At 34.6% G+C, this 16,613-nt stretch overlaps 2 protein-coding genes across 3 annotated transcripts; one reads left to right on the top strand and one right to left on the bottom strand.

The window, feature by feature from the left end:
* Nucleotides 1–3,602: 3,602 nt before the first annotated feature.
* Nucleotides 3,603–5,547, top strand: LOC111376073 (xyloglucan galactosyltransferase XLT2-like). Its single transcript, XM_022999000.1, has one exon. It carries the CDS (start codon nucleotides 3,868–3,870, stop codon nucleotides 5,386–5,388), a length of 1,521 nt encoding a protein of 506 aa, XP_022854768.1. The 5' UTR covers nucleotides 3,603–3,867; the 3' UTR covers nucleotides 5,389–5,547.
* A 19-nt stretch (nucleotides 5,548–5,566) lies between these two features.
* LOC111376072 (WD40 repeat-containing protein HOS15-like) lies at nucleotides 5,567–15,261 on the bottom strand. Of its 2 annotated transcripts, none has more exons than XM_022998998.1 (14): nucleotides 15,070–15,261; nucleotides 13,861–14,006; nucleotides 13,260–13,719; nucleotides 12,767–12,861; nucleotides 12,636–12,682; nucleotides 11,547–11,697; nucleotides 10,774–10,837; nucleotides 8,580–8,738; nucleotides 8,362–8,483; nucleotides 7,828–7,902; nucleotides 7,531–7,584; nucleotides 7,382–7,455; nucleotides 6,909–6,983; nucleotides 5,567–6,022 (listed from the first exon to the last, which is right to left on the bottom strand). In XM_022998998.1, exons 1-14 carry the CDS (start codon nucleotides 15,128–15,130, stop codon nucleotides 5,803–5,805), a joined length of 1,803 nt encoding a protein of 600 aa, XP_022854766.1. In that variant the 5' UTR covers nucleotides 15,131–15,261; the 3' UTR covers nucleotides 5,567–5,802. The 2 variants fall into 2 exon arrangements, with proteins under 2 accessions (XP_022854766.1, XP_022854767.1); XM_022998999.1 differs by having other exon boundaries at nucleotides 13,260–13,715; nucleotides 13,866–14,006; nucleotides 15,070–15,260.
* Nucleotides 15,262–16,613: the final 1,352 nt, after the last annotated feature.

The following is a 16,613-nucleotide window of genomic DNA, read 5'->3' as shown; positions in this document are numbered from 1 at the left end:
TGTTACTATTAGCACAATTCACCTGTGAAATTATCTTGGGATAGATAGGGCTCTCTATGAGGCACATTGCATTTTGAGAAATTACGGATGTTACTGACATTGTAATCTCTTGTTTTCCTAAGCTCAAAGGAGAATGCAAGGTTAATATGTCAAAAATTTAGCTCTTGTTCGAGCCACATTATTTTCATAAGATTGCATTTTTTAATAGTGTATTGAAGAAAAATGTGGAGTTAAAAAAAAGAAAAAGTTTCGAATTTGCGTGTAATATTATTTTATTGAAGAATGTGTGGTCGAAATGATATCAAATCGCTGTTTAAAAATATATTTTTTAAAAGAATGTGGGTCACATAGGTTTTTATTGGCTTGACTAAAGATGATTAGATATTTGCATATAAGATTTTTATGTATATCTGATGCGCAGTACTTGACAAGCGAAATACCATACTAATACATACATGCAAAAAAGACAATATAAAATAACAATGTCCCACTTGCTTGAGCCAGTTCGATAATAATTTTGAGAATTGATTTTTTGACTGTTGAGAGAAAGTGGGTCTTATCTATGAGTGAATAAGTAAAAAATGACAATTGAAATAGTAAAATAATGGTTAAAAATTTGATTTTTTTGGGTGAAAAGTTGTTACCAAACGGAGGCTTAATCAAAATTGTATCAATATCAAGATGCTAAACATTGTACAACATGTGAAGAAAACTCTTATACTTTTGATTTAGCAGTCTCACCAATTTGTGAGTACTTTCTGTACATATACCCCATGGCCCAAGATTAGATAGAAGCAAAAATTTCCCACACACAAAGCTCAAACCACACTAGAATTATCTTCTGCAAAGGACTCTACTTGTCTACATCGTTCTTAAGTTTTGAAGAAACTAAATTTTGCTTTGGAAGTAAATTGGTGGCTTCATCACTTGATTTTTTCAAATTGTGTTGTAAGTTGTTGGGAAATTATCAACACCGGGGTTTGGAAAAAAAAACCAATAAATGAAAATTTAAGAAGATGAAAATGAACAAGAAGATCAAAATCAATATGAAGGCTCAAGCATAAAAAATAATCTCGCTATCCTCAAACGATATTTACCCCCTCTCCGGATTATACGAGTGCTTCAAGGGTTTTACGGCAAAGGATTCGTAGGATTGATCAAACCTTGTTGCAGAAAAATACTAAAGTATAAATGTTTTTTCATCCGAACTTGAAGAATACAAGACGGAATTGCTTGAATATGGAAGAAAGGAAGATTGATAATTTTGTGGAATGAAGTAAGTGTTTTCATATGTTTCTCATATGATTTCTTAATGTTATTGTATTGATCCCTTATCACCTATTTATAAATGTCAACCAATACCCCCACGAATTGGTGCCAACATACGATGAAGAGTTGTAAAAAACCCTTAAAAAGTCACCAAAAAACCAATTGGAAAATAGCCTCCAACAGTCACTTTTAGCTACCATGCGACAACATGGTACAACACTACATCGTCGCATTGTTCAAAAGTAACACGGCCCCAATTTTCTGTAATAGGCCATGGGACCGCATAGGCCAAGCTTTTGGCTTCTCCAATTCTATTCATTTCATACGCTGTTTATTGGTTTCGAACAATTTTTTTCATCATAAACTATCATTCCACTAAGAGCTATGACAGCATCACAAATGCTTATGAAAACCTGGATCAAAAGTAGGTAGGCTCCTACTAGGATCACACACATTTTTGAATTGTCCGTAAACATGCGATGTTGTAGAAATAGCACTGCACATGTAAATTCAAAACGTTCATATTCAAAATATGGCTATGCTTATATATGAAATGTTAAGACGTGTGTGGTGGATTTTGTAAGTGTGTAGTGAAAATAAATTTGAAAAAAAAAAAAAAAAGAGTTAAAAAATGTGAAGGCCAAACATCAGCTCAATAAAATCACTATTTTTTTTATTATTATTATTATTTTTTTTGTTTTATGATTGTACTAATATCTACACGAATGCAAATAAATTGCTTATAATTATTTTTGTAAAGTGACAAAATAAACAAAAATACAAAATCAGAGCCGACACCTTTAGTTTGGAAGGTAGGCAACCCTACAGAGGTCTCACATTTAAGAGCCTGTCTTCCCATTTATTGAGTTACCCGTTATCAGTGTAACCCAATAATAAGGTGACACGTAGCACTAAGTCAGCGGTTAACTCCTCCAAATTAATCTGCTCACGTGAATCTCGTTATGGCCCATCACCCCTAATCTCGGTTAATGAATCCACTTGGTGGAAAGTAGTGCTCCCCTTAATCACTTATGCTCCAATTTGAGTCATATTAATATAAAAAGAGTAATGCTATTCGTAATCGTTCATTGCGGTAATCGTCCTACGTGACATATACATGACAGGTGATTATTTGATGTATTAATGTGATATTTTTTTTATTCATTAATACATCAAATAATCATCTGCCATGTGTATGCCAGATAGGGCGACTGTCGCAGCGAACAACTGCAAATAATATTATTCATATAAAAATAAGAATGAAAAATATAGTCGCTATGACTTACACAAAAAATATATTTTGAAATATGGTAATTTAATATGATGAATAAAGATCATATTTTTTATTTTAATAAGTAAATAATAGAAAACCAACGGGGGCTTAACCTCTCCAATCTCTAAATATTTGGCCAACTTGAAGTCTTCTTATTTTATCATATTTATTTAAAATATATATTAAAATATCACATTAATGAAGAATAATTTTTTGGACAATTTTAACATTCCTACAATTCAATTATTTGATAATACATTACTTTTCGTTTTTTGATATGTAATAAATACTATAAAATTATTGTTATTTATGAAATTTGTGCTATTAATTCTCAATTAATTAATATTCACATTAATCTAAATTCAATAAATTTTTATTTGATGAATTTTGAATTGCATGAATTTAGAGTTATTATGGATGTATTTATTCATATTTATGTATCTAAAAATTTTAATAGGTGTTATGTATTAACAATTAATTTTAATGTATCAATGGTAATATTAAAAGATGGCTCATTTATAGTATTTTATCATTACAAAAAATTTAAATAATAGAAATTGAATTTTGATAATATAACTTGAATATAATTTTCTTCTCTTAAATTTCTATGTTAAATTTTTTTCTTTAATTCGTCCTAGAATCATCAAATTCTCCAACAAATTAGTATCAAATATTCTTTTTACATCACTTATAAAGTATTTTAGAATAACGTGCAATGTACATTTAACTTTGACTAGTTATTCAAAATGCCATATAGAGCTTATTTGAATCCCATTAAAATGTTAAAAATGTATTTTTAAATAGTAAATTGATAAAAAAAAATATGCAGTTATAAAAAGAAAAAATTTTAAATTTATATATAATAATATTTTATTGAAAATTGCGTAACTAAAAAGAGTAGAGAGAAGAATGTAACTCCAATCCATATGACAGTAGGGTTTAGGCTAAATAAAAAATAGAATTAAATTATCAAATTAATTTCACTGTCACATAAAGTCATTTTAATCTCAACGGAACTAAATAATTTTAATAAAATCAATTCTTCAATTATTGTCCTCTCATTGCTCCGTGTTTCACTCATTCACCAAGAATACAGGCACTTCTTTTGACTCAGTGAGTCGCGCCATTAATCTCTCCCTCTTTTTGACTTCTGTGAGGCAAACAGAAGATGATACAATTATCTAAAGTGATTAATCTTAATTTTTTAGTACTCATTGTCGGTGCTACTGTCTACTCGTAACTCTCGTACTCTTCGAATCTCTTTTCTCCATTGTTATGCTACATTCTTTTCAGTTCCTTCAGTCCACTCCCCCCCACTTTCAATTATGATTCCTGCAAATTCACATAATTTCTCATCAGAAATCCAGAAATCAAACAAACCCAAAACCCTCAATTTCTTGAAGACCACTTTGAATTCAATACAGACCTACTTTTCTTCGCACCCTCGTTTCTGGCTCTTCATTACTTTCCTCTTCGTTCAAGCCCTCGTCATTTTCATCGTTCGCACTCCGCCACCGTCTCTCCCGGCTGAATACGCCACCGTCTCTGCCTCCGACAACCATTTACCCCCTCCAATCACCATCATCTGCAACAACACTCGAAGTGAGACTGATACACCCCCGCCCGAGGTCGAAGAATGCGGGATCGGGAAAATTTACGTGTACGACCTTCCTTCCATGTTGAACAAAGACTTGGTGCTAGCCAATTGCACTGACCTTAACCCATGGAACTGGCAGTGCGGCATAGTTCCAAACCACGGATACGGCAACGCAGCGACGGAATTCGCCGGAATCTTTCCGGGGACTCTTTCTTCATCTTGGTACCGTACCAATCAATTCTCCCTAGAACTAATATTTCACCACCGTATGTTGCATCATAAATGCAGAACACTGGAGCCAGAATCTGCTACGGCGTTCTACATACCATTTTACGCTGGACTTGCTGTTGGGAAATTCTTGTGGGGTAATGACACTGCTAAAAGGGACTGGCATTGTCGTATGATGCTTCAATGGGTCAAGAAACAAAAGTCTTGGCAAAGATCCAACGGCTCAGATCATTTCATGGCGGTAGGTAGAATTACATGGGATTTTCGCCGGTTGACGGATCCCGGCAAGCTCTGGGGTTCCAGCTTTCTGAACATGCCGGAGATGCAACAAGTTACCCGCTTCACAATAGAGAAAGCTCCAGGGGACTACTACGATGTCAGTGTACCCTACCCCACCGGATTCCACCCCAAAACAAAGAAACATATCCAAGAATGGCAAAACTTCGTGCGTTACTACAATCGGTCCAGTCTCTTCACCTTCATCGGGGCAAAACGCGGCGAGATAAAGAACGATTTTAGAGGGCTTTTACTAAGTTACTGTTACAACGAGTCGGACTCGTGCCGAGTGGTAGACTGTGGAGTGACTCAGTGTTCCACCGATTCGTCCGCGATTCATAAAGCATTGCTTGGGTCACATTTCTGTCTGCAGCCGAGGGGGGATAGTTTTACTCGGCGGTCAGTTTTTGATTGCATGGTGGCCGGTTCGGTTCCAGTTTTTTTCTGGAAGAGGACCGCTTATGATCAATACGAGTGGTTCTTACCGACCGACCCAAAAAGTTACTCGGTGTTCATAGACCACGAGGATGTGAGGAATGGGAAATCGATAAAAGAAGTTTTAATGAGGTACAGTGAACAGGAGATAAGGAGGAAGAGAGAAAATTTGATAGAAGCAATTCCCCGGATAATTTATGCAAAGCCTAATAAGGGATTGGGAAGCTTTAGGGATGCATTTGATATCGCTGTTGATGAGGTTTTGAGGAGGATCAAGCTGGAAAAAGAATGGGCTGATTTTGTCGAATGACGATAATTAGGTAAATGAACCAATTCTTTGGTTCTTTTATATACATAATATAATCTATAGATGGTGAGTTTAATTTTACATTGTAATCGTTCGCAAGAATTCAGTTCAAACTTTATCGAATTCGATATCCCAAAATAAAGTAAGTGAATTCTTCCTTCACTAATGCCATGCGATCTGGTCAAGGTAGAACTTGCTTATTGCTCTTCCATTTCAGACATCCAGGTGCAAATAAGTACTCAATTTAATCCAGCTAATCTGTGCATTAAACATGTACACGCTGAACGAGTTTTCAATGGCAGGATCGTTGCCTTACGGGTAAAAAATCAAACTAAGGGATTGCCAAATGAATGAAATCATCTACCTACGAACTGTTAAAACCAAAGCACTGAAAGTTCTTCCCCCTCCAAGCATTCCCTACATCCTAAAATCTAAAACACAAACTGTGTTGTTGGCATAACAAGCAGCAATTTTATCACCTTCCTTGTTCCAGCAGACTTCGAAAATGCTACCATGACCAGTATATGTTCTGATGATCTTGCCTTCTTTCAGTGACCAAATGTGCAATGATCTATCAAGAGACCCACTGGCCAAGTACTCGCCATTTGGACTAAAAGCGAGAGCATAAACAGGTTCCCTGAAAATGCAAATTGGATTATATTGCTGATCAATAACACGAAGGTTTAAAAAGAACTGAAACTATAGAAATCATATTTAAACCAAAAAAATTAAAAATAAATTTCCAGCAAAAAAAATAAAATAAAATCCATCCGGATTTTTTTTTTCATTTTTTAATCAAAATGCTGGCTGTTCCGGTTAAGATCTCCCAATATTCCTTTGGCAGTGCAGATGATTGGAGAAACGTTGAGTTGTGCAGAAGCAAATACTGAAACTGAATAGTTCTTTTCTTACAGAACTAGCTATTCAACAATCGGCCGAACTCATTTAACTCTCTCTGAATTCTATTTGCAGTTAGTTCATATTAAACAGTGTCTTCGATAGAGGAATCTTGTTATATACACAAATACTTCCAAAAAAATAAAAAAAACACAAAACAAAAGGGACATCATTCTCAATGTGATCTAGAGCCTAATAAATAAACGAGATAATTTCATTTTCAGAAGAACATAGAAAGTGAATCTTCTGCTCACTTATTCTTTTCTTCGTCACTTGTTTTCATAAATTAGTTATCCAGTGCTATCATAATACAGCTATATAATATAATATTCAATTTAGCCCCCGTTTGGCCCGCCACTGTTTGGATTTATAATTGGGGGAATAGTGTTTTTTTGAAAAATGGATGGTTGTAAAAAAATGAAAAGTTTTCGATTTGCGTGTAATATTATTTTATTGAAGATTGTGTGGTTGAAAATAGAAGAGAGAAAAATTTAAATTAAATTGATGAGTTTTAATGGGGGCCAAACAAGGACTTAATCACGATGCCAATCAACATTTCTGATGGTGCTATTTCCACATTCCAGTAAATTGAGCAACGAAAATTAATACCAAAGAGAGAGCTGCACCTGTGTCCATTAAGGCTGCAGCGAAGTTTTCCCTGCTCAATGTCCCACAGCTTCACTGTTGAGTCAAATGACGCACTGAAAAATAACATATTGATACATAGAGAAACAACAATACAAGCGTTACTGAAATGTTTGCAAAGAATTTTCTACAAGATCAAAATCTACTTTTCAATGTATTTCTTGAAGTTCGATATTTTTATATATTTGATCAATCATCAAACAACATGACTTAGATCGAGAACTCAAAAAGAAACAACAATACAGTGTGTTATTGAAAGGGTAACATTTGCAAAGAATCTTCTACGAGTTCAAACCCTGCTTTACCAAGTAAACGGATCATTTTGCACGCACACACTTTAACATTATATTGAGAAAAGTTGTAATCAAATAACTGCCAGATGCTATGCCTGTATCATTGTTAAAGACAAGGAAAAAAATCAGAGAATTACTGTCACAAATGATCAAGGAGCAACCTGGCCAAGATTAATGCTTGATTTGGGTTGTTTGTGCCAGGTCCAGTGGGACTCCACCGAATTGTATATATCTCCTGTTAAAAAGTAATAAGCAAACAAACAAAAAGGAAGAAAGAAAAAAGAATAAAAAGGTAAAATTTTAGTTGTACCTTCACATGGTCCCTCAAATCATACACACACTTATCCTGCTTCATACTCCATATCTGCATCCCCAGCAAGAAAAGAAACATTGTTGCCCCAAAAGAAGAAAAAAAAGAAGCTAACTTTTAAGATTGGGAAACTTAAAAAAGTTACATACTTCATCAACATGGTATAGATGTAATCAAATAACTAGAGAACATAAATCGATGAGAATATAATTAAAGTGAGAATTGGCAATACTTCGCAGTGCTTTAAGATGAAGATAACATCTGTCAGTGTCATGGAAAAGAAAGTCAGAAATAAACCTTTGCTGTAATGTCATCCGAGCAAGAGGCCAATAGTGTGCCCACAGGATCCCATTTGACACAATTAACTTCACCCTGAAAGCAGAATAGAAAGTTCAGGAAATTAATTGAAGTTTTGCAAATAGGATTAATCTAGTTTTCCATAATCATAACAGATAGCACACTTTGAAACCAGTCATTTCCATTACTCCTGAAGCAACCCCGAACACTAACTGTTCTTAGCCACGGATATAAAATTACACCAAAAGCACTCAGTAGTAACTCAGAATCAACAGAATTTGTGCCTAATGAAGTTGCATCTACTTATTAACTTAACAGCATCCATTCCTTGATGGGCTCTCCTCTCTATGGTTAGCTACCCTAAAAAAGTAAACAGCATATTGATCACAAACTTATTTACAAACTATTATCATACAACTCGTGGCGCATGAGCACTAAAGCTCATCCATTAAGGCCTATATCAGGAGCACTTGCAGCATGGACATCATGACGTTTTGATGACTTCAAAAATCATGACCAAATATTAAGCCAAACCTGATGGCCAGAAAAAGTTTTGATAGGATTAGTCTCCCCAATTTTGCAAACATGAATCATGTGATCACTTGAGCTTGTCGCAAATGAAACCTTGTTTCTCCAATCAATGTCAAGCACTGGACCTGTGGACCAGAAATATTTGTCATGTCAACACTAACTTCTTAGCATTGGGTGGAGACCACAGGAGGGATTTGGTAACAAAATTTACAACAGAGCACCTGAATGGAATTCAAATAGTTGTTTAAGTTCTTCATTTCTCACATCCCATACAATGGCTGTTCTATCACAGCTTCCAGTAAGAATATAATCACCGTTCTTGTTCCATTTCAGACAAAAAATGGGTCCCTTATGCTTGCTTAATGTACTCTTTAATTCACCTGAAAGCCGCTTCCCATAAGACGGGCCAAAAAGAATAAAACAAAAAAAGTGTCTTAAAATAAAATCAAGCTTAATGTGGATAATAGTGAAATACATTGAACCCCCATTTGGCACCCATTAAATATCATCAAATTAAATTAAATTTCTCTCCTATTTTCAACCACACAATCTTCAATAAAATAATATTACACGTAAATCGGAAACTTTTCATTCTTTTACAACTATCCATTTAAAAAAAAAAAAAACACTATTCCCCCATTATAATAAAAAATAATGGGGGTCCAAACAGGGGCTGAATTCTTAATAAAAACAAAATCATATGTATTCTTAGAGCCCACAGCTCCAAGAATCCCATGCTTATTCTGGCTACGTGGATCCTTTCTTCAGTTTCGCTTACCTCTTCCTGTAGATTTAATATTAATATAAGTCCCATCACTTCAACACCTAATTGGTACCTCTAACAGCACTGTGATTGCAACTAAACTTTGATACTGTGTTGCTTTGACTCGGGTGTGGATGTCCTATATGGTACATATCTAGGAGTCGGGCTTTTTTCCTAAAATCTAGGATATCAGGATACGACTAAAAAGAATGAAAACTAGGAAGATGTTTTAAATACCACACATGGGTTACTTGGCATGCAAGTTTGATGTAGCCCATTGGGTATCCGATATGGGTATATATCTAGGAGTCGGATGCTTTGTTCCTAAAATCTAAGATATAGGAATACGGCTAAAAAGAATACAAACTTTAGATATGAGTACATGGATATGTTTTATAAACTTAAAATTACTTTCAAGAAGAAAATCTCTATTTAACTCAATCAACCTATATTAGTCCTTGTGCAATGACAACATGTTCTACTATTAGGAAACATGTTTTATGTTAGGGGAAATTGCAATGTGCAGTCCCGAATCTTTCGCCTCAATATGGGTATATATCTAGGAGTCGGATGCTTTGTTCCTAAAATCTAAGATATAGGAATACGGCTAAAAAGAATACAAACTTTAGATATGAGTACATGGATATGTTTTATAAACTTAAAATTACTTTCAAGAAGAAAATCTCTATTTAACTCAATCAACCTATATTAGTCCTTGTGCAATGACAACATGTTCTACTATTAGGAAACATGTTTTACGTTAGGGGAAATTGCAATGTGCAGTCCCAAATCTTTCGCCCCATTTGCACTTTAACTTTAATTTTCTTGACATCAAACTTCTCAATCTTCCTTTTCAGTCCAAGAAAAACAGATGTGTTGGCTAAAAATATAAAGCCCATGTTTGATCCCCATTATCTAAAAAATTCATTTTTTTCTTAAACTTATTTTCAACCATACATTCTCACAATAAAATATTTCACGTAAACCCAAATTTTTTTTACTTTTTAACCACATTTTCTTCAAAAATTTACTATTTCAAAACTCGTTTTCAACAAAAAAAGGGGCTCAAAAACATTGAAAATTTCCTCAAATTTAAATAAGGGGAAATAAATATAAAAATAATAAAAAAAATTACTCTCTACGTCCCATAAAATAGACTTGCTTTCCTTTTCCATCAATCCCAAATTGTAGATAACTTTCCTTGTTGATAGTATAGTTGATTTCTTAGTTTTTTAATGTAACCCTATTTAATGTGCATGTAATCAACAAATATGAACTACTCGTATTTAAAATATTTATTTAATGTACGGTTATATTAAGAAAAATTTATATTTCCAATTACATTAACTAGATTTTCTTAATCTGCATGAAAATAGAAACAAGTCTATCTATATGAAATGGAGGGAGTATAACCCCATAATGATACTAGAAAAATTTTCTATCAATTATCAATGTGGACTGTTAGGTCTATTTAGACCCCAGGAAAATTTAAAATTTTTAAGCATCAAAATATTATCAAAGCAAGAATATTTAACCCTCTTAATAATGTTTGTTGCAACTGAAGATAAGCTTTTATCTATTTATAAGGAAACCCCACTTCAGCAGAAACTAAGAAAGTAAATTACTTTCAAATATGCTTTACTACAGCTTACCATTTTTACTCCAGATTCTAGCTTGTCCATCAAATGAACCAGTTGCAAGCAGTGTCCCATCCCCCTACATAAAACAAAGAGTGCATTTTTATCACTTCATTTACTTGTAAAATAAAAAGTAACAATCCGAAGAAGACAGATCCCGAGAGACAGAGCTACGTTGAACAAGTTTCCAGAAAAAAGGCACATGCATCCTTAAATCCTTTATGTTCAAACAATTCCCTCACAGCCAATTTAATGTGTTATCTTCAGACTGTTAATTGCTATCCACGTGCAATGTGAATTATCAATATTGACTACAGAATACCAATATAATTGCTATCTTCCAGACAGCCAATATTCACCGTTGCAATAGTTAACAATGGCCAAAAAGTTTATTATTACCGCTGTCACAATCTTACACTATTTATTTGAAGCAGAAGCACACCAAATTAATTTCAATAGATATCGGCCCAATTACATTGAAAATCGATAGTGAATCAACTGAAAGTTGGTTAGATAATTTAGCACTAAACCATGATTGCTTTTGGTTTATAGTGAGTATGAACCAATCGACCAAAAGTGATTATAAAGGGAAAAAATGAAAAAAGAATTTTAGCTTTTTTCTGTTTAGTGACAAGATACAAAGCATTCAACCCTCACAAGGAACAGTAAACATCAAAGTATCAAACTAATTGCAATCCAAATGGTTAACATCATGTAGAAACAATAAGAAGGAAATTAAGAGGAAAGAAAATTATTCAGCACTTAAGCTATAAGGGAACTGTCCTCACATTCCAGTCAAGGGTTGTCACATCTTTGCTTTTCTCATTTGTTTTAGGTTTGACATGCTTAAGTACCAACACACTCGAACAGCAACTTCGTAAGCTCGATCTACTGGTCCCGTCAGTGATTGTCCAAATTCGAGCAGTTGAATCTCCAGATCTAGATAAAAGAAAAAGTAAAAAATTTAAAAAGCTAGCCCATCAACCTCGTATGAACACAAAACTACTGTTAAAAATGGCAAAAAGAACATCAAGATTACTTTCATATGGCCTCACGGAAACATGAATAACTTTGAATTTTTTCTATGAAAATGCATTATTCAAATTAAAGCTGCTACGTTTGCTGGGATTAAAGATATGCATATAACTCCATGGAATAAAAATAAATCAGGAACCACATTAGATTATAATTAAAAGCTCTTGAACAATCATCGTGCTTAGCAATGCCAAATCTAAGACTTTTCAGTAAGTAAAACCGGGCAATCAATACTACCTTCCCAACATATCACATCCCAAAATTCTTTCTTATTTAATAGATAGCATTCTCACCCGTCTCATTCTTACATATATTATGTTCTATTTGCAAGAGATGGGAAATTAAATTGTAATAAAGTTACAAAGGCATATTTTTTATTCCCTAAAACAAAATGTAGAAGTACTAACCTAGCTCTTTTTTCTTTCTATAAATGACCTAATTGATGTTATAAATTTATAATCTTCGGATAAATTTTAACCATATATGCGTAGATAAAAAAATTGTCATAAAAAATTTTAACCGAAGCAACAAGTTCAGTGTCAGCATGAATACCACCCCTCTATTTAGCATGATGGTGATTATGTCAGAATATCATTTTCCCACCACCACACCCATCTCGTAGGAATTCTAATTGTTAACTCACATTTGGAACTTATGAGCACCCTTAAAGTTCCAAATAGTTTTCATTGATGATTGTGTAAAATGCCATTCCAAGATAGTTAGGCTACTGAGGAAAAACTATTTAGATTAGCACAAAACAACAGTTCATGGTCCATAACTAATTCATAGTAAACAATCAACGGTACTTCAGTATCTCATCTGAGACAGGAGAAAATACCCACACAGAAGCAAGAAGGGATTCTGAAGGACTCCATGCACAAGCACAAACCTGCAACAGTAGAAAATGTGCAGATTGGTATATGTAGTTAAGCCTAAAAACCAAAGGGGTTGCATGCCATACTGGTATTCAGACCTCAGAAGTATGTCCTTCCAAAATTAACACATCAGAACTAGGGATCTCACAACTAGGAGATTGTGAGCTGACAGAGACATCCATCGGTTCAGGTCCTATTAACATGATAAGAAGATTAGAATATTTAATTAATTGATACACTGCTGACATGGAGCATGCAGCTTTAATAAATGACATTGCAAATGTATTAGCACTTCTATTTCTAATTATTCATAGAAGAAAAGTGAACACAGTTGATGACACATTAAGAATGAAGGCAAACAATGTTCATTTTCTGTGCTCAGAAGTAACAGTGCAAGTCAACAAAACCGTAACTAAGAAAGCCAAGATGAATTGTAATTCACAATTTTGTACATCACAATGGCATTTTCAAGCACCCATAAGTGAAGAACATGTAACCTAACTGAGGAAGAAAGAACTTAATGCCAACCCAAGTAAAGACTCAAAAAATAGGAGAAAAACAAAATGCACTTGAGTATTAATTCAAGGTTACCCCAGGTGGTTTTATCCCCACAACACTCATTTTCTTGTCTGATGCCTTCCTTGTTATATTGATCGGTAATCATTTCTCTGTCGTTTCGATCCTCTTGCCGCCTTTTGATTCGTTTATTATCCTTTTCAACTCTATCTTTGCCATTTTCATGATCTCTTTCCCTACTATCCCGTTTCTCCTTATCTTTTTTCCCCTTCACCTTTTCTTCCTTGTCTTTCAAATGCCTACTTGTTCCTTCGTGCTCTTTGTCCAATTCCTTATCTTTTTTATCCCTTTCTTTTTCTTCATTAACTTTTATACGCCCACTGGCACCTTCAGCTTCTCTGTCTAATTCCTTTCCCCTAGCCTCCTCTCGGTTCTTTTTCTTCTCCTTTATTATTTTCTGCAGTTCATTGACATCCTTTGTAATGAGATCCAAAGGTTGTAGAAATGAGAAGTCTTCATCCACATCAGTCTCTGCCTGATTAGGGTAAAATAAACATTAATCGACATAAAGATATTCATTTTGTAATATTAGAAGAAAATGAAAATTAGACGAATATAAACTGCAACCACAGCTGAGATGGGACAAAATGTACAGAAGAATTATGCATTTGCTAACATTACTCAAATTTGCTTCCATCTCCAAGTATTGAAATCCCTTCTGCACAAATCTGATCAGAGCTCCAGGCGGAACTAAATTTCCGTCAATAGGGGACTTGTTGATGCCAGCCTCATAGCCAAAAACAAATGCTGTGTGGGTAAAACCTACCAGGCAGTTTGTTACATCACAGGTTAGAGAAAGGGGGGTGGAGAGAGAGACCTTCCTTTGTCCAAGAAAGTTTTTTTCTCTTTGTACATGAAAAAAATAAGCAACCACCTTAAATATTCCTAGGATTGTATGCATTAAAGGAAGTAGCACCAAAATGCATCTAGGCTGAATATGTGAACTCGGGTTGTTTAAGCACACCCCATGGGGAAATTTCAAGCCTATGCTCATTGAATCAAAATTATGTATCTTATGGCCATACAAAGCCTAGGGCTAAAGTTGGATGGACTAAATAAGCTTGCAAGAATTTTTCTTTTTCTTCGTGGTTATTCCTCTATGCAGGCATCAAATACAAAATAGTATCAGCAAGTCCAATGATTAATGTTTTAATCGAAGCTATAATATATTTATTAATGCAGTTAACATTCAAGGTTTTGCAACTACTTACAGTCACTGTATAATTTTTATAAGCAAGCCTCATTCAGCTAATTTTTGCTCAAAGGGGTATACCTAAAATCCTTCTTTCTCTTAATTCCAGTCTTGTACAGTCAAATTCACATCAAGCTTTTAAACCCTCATAGATATTCCTTTTTTCACTATTTCCATAACTTGGTCAAACAGATTAAACCTGAAAAGTAATTAAATAATCAAAAGATTAATTTTGACACTAGGCCAACGCAAGTGTAATTTTTTGCCCAAAACAACATATCAATATTACTGGTTCTGCTATAACCCAAGGCAATTCAGCAAGAACGATTAAAAATCTGAAGGGCATCACCAAATATCATAGCCAAGGGCACCAAAATCATTCTCACTGGTAAATTCCCAGAGAGGAAGATCATTTATTGTAAATCTTGAAATGTCTACAGCGCGAAAAACGAAACCCTAATTAAGAATTCAAAAACCGCGTGGCAACGAAACCAGAACCAATTCTGCTTAAACATAAATCCTAAAACATTGGAAAATGCATAAGGAATTTCATATACAATTACAGCATTGATATATGCACATACACATGCATATCTATATATCATATGTACACGAGAGAGAGATAGACAGAACCTGATTCTTGTAGATAACGAAAGAGGATGTAATTCAACTCCACGGAAGTGATGGAGGCCATTTATAATGAGCGACAATGAAGAAAAATCAGTGTATCATTTTTACTGAATTTTAGATCGGCACCGGAGGCTTGTTTCTCCGAAAAGTGACGTGTTTATGTGAAGAGTGTTTTTTTTTTTTTTAAATAAAGAGGATGAGAGTTAATGAAGCGCGAGTTAAAGTCGGAAACGTCGAACGCGTGAAGCAACAATGGGCAGCCAATGGAATTTTGCCATTTGTATTCTTCTTGTGATCCTTTTGTCACGTGTTGGTAAGTACTCTACGTGGGAATTGTTTAGACGGGCTGGGCCTAAACGAAGCCCAATTTCCTTATAATACTCGAGTCCCATTCCGATAGTTTAAAGGAAAAACCATGTTGATATATATATTTTGAAAATGAATTCTATAAAAAGTCAATTTTTTTTTTTAAATGTGTGATTGAAAATAAATTTTAAAAATTTATACTAAACAAGACTTAACATATCACTAAATGTCATTGTGCTATCACGTAGATTGCTATAAAATCTTGTACTATTATTCATCTTAATTCAATCACTGTCGTGTCAAATTCATTTCACACTCCAATTTACAAAATATTTTATGAATTTTCTCCTTGGGCATAGACTCGATGATGATAGATCTAAAAAGAAATATAGTTGTTGACACATAAAAAATTCAGCCCAAATCGAACGGTCTAAAGAATAAAGTCTAATTGGAGGATCCCCAAATCAGATAGCCCAAAGAACAAAGTCCAATCAAACAATTCAAGATGAAGGCCCAAATAGGGAGGCCCAAGAACGCGGTAACACCATCGCCCAAGTTTGAAAGTCGCCCAGAATTTGAGCGAATGGAGTGCCATGCAGTCGCCCAGAGCTGTTATTCTATTCTCGCCCAAACCTTCGAGTCGCCCAAGGTCTTAGCAAACACGAAATGTTGTGGTTATCAAGAAGTGCAGTTATCAAAGCAGTTATTAAAGCAGCCCTATCACGTTCCACGGTTCAAGGAACTTAATTGAAGACGGTTGAACGACAAAGAGTAATGACAGCAGTTAGAAAAGGTAGTTCCATAACAAGTTGGTCATTACGAAGAAAGTGGGCAGTTATAGAACGATCCAGCAGTTTTTAGGCGGTTGATCACAAAGAGATCATCCAGGGAGTATAAAAGAAAGGAATGACATAGAGCAAAGGGACCGAATCCAAAACTCTCGAATAGAGAACATGTAATTTTAAATTTCTTAGCTTAGATTTAAACACTTCTTTCAGTAACTCGTGTGCTTGTACCCCCTTGGAGGCATTCTGTTTTTAATTTCCGATTGTAAAGTCGCCGCCAATAAAGAACACCCCTTTTTGGGACTTTGTCTCAAGAGGTTTGTCCCTTATACAATCGTCTGATCCCTTTTTAATTGTTAGCGACTAACCTGCGCGAAACAATTTGGCACGCCCGGTGGGACAGTGGTGTTTGGTGTTGAAAATACAAAAGGTGAAACAATATGCCTTAGAGATCCG

Source organism: Olea europaea, unplaced genomic scaffold (assembly GCF_002742605.1).
Source record: "Olea europaea var. sylvestris unplaced genomic scaffold, O_europaea_v1 scaffold1443, whole genome shotgun sequence".
Classification (NCBI taxonomy): domain Eukaryota; kingdom Viridiplantae; phylum Streptophyta; class Magnoliopsida; order Lamiales; family Oleaceae; genus Olea; species Olea europaea.
The sequence above is the reverse complement of the archived record's forward strand: the minus strand, read 5'-3'. Positions and strand labels throughout refer to the sequence as shown.

What these genes read in the sequence shown, in the direction of transcription:
- LOC111376073 (XM_022999000.1), top strand. Translation starts at nt 3,868, where the DNA reads ATGATTCCTGCAAATTCACATAATTTCTCATCAGAAATCCAGAAATCA.
- LOC111376072 (XM_022998998.1), bottom strand. Translation starts at nt 15,130, where the DNA reads ATGGCCTCCATCACTTCCGTGGAGTTGAATTACATCCTCTTTCGTTAT. An exon ending in GAATCCCTTCTTGCTTCTGT is followed by an intron (nt 11,698 to 12,635) that starts GTGGGTATTTTC and finishes TCTTTTATCTAG; the next exon opens with ATCTGGAGATTCAACTGCTC. An exon ending in TGCAGCCTTAATGGACACAG is followed by an intron (nt 6,023 to 6,908) that starts GTGCAGCTCTCT and finishes TTGCATTTTCAG; the next exon opens with GGAACCTGTTTATGCTCTCG.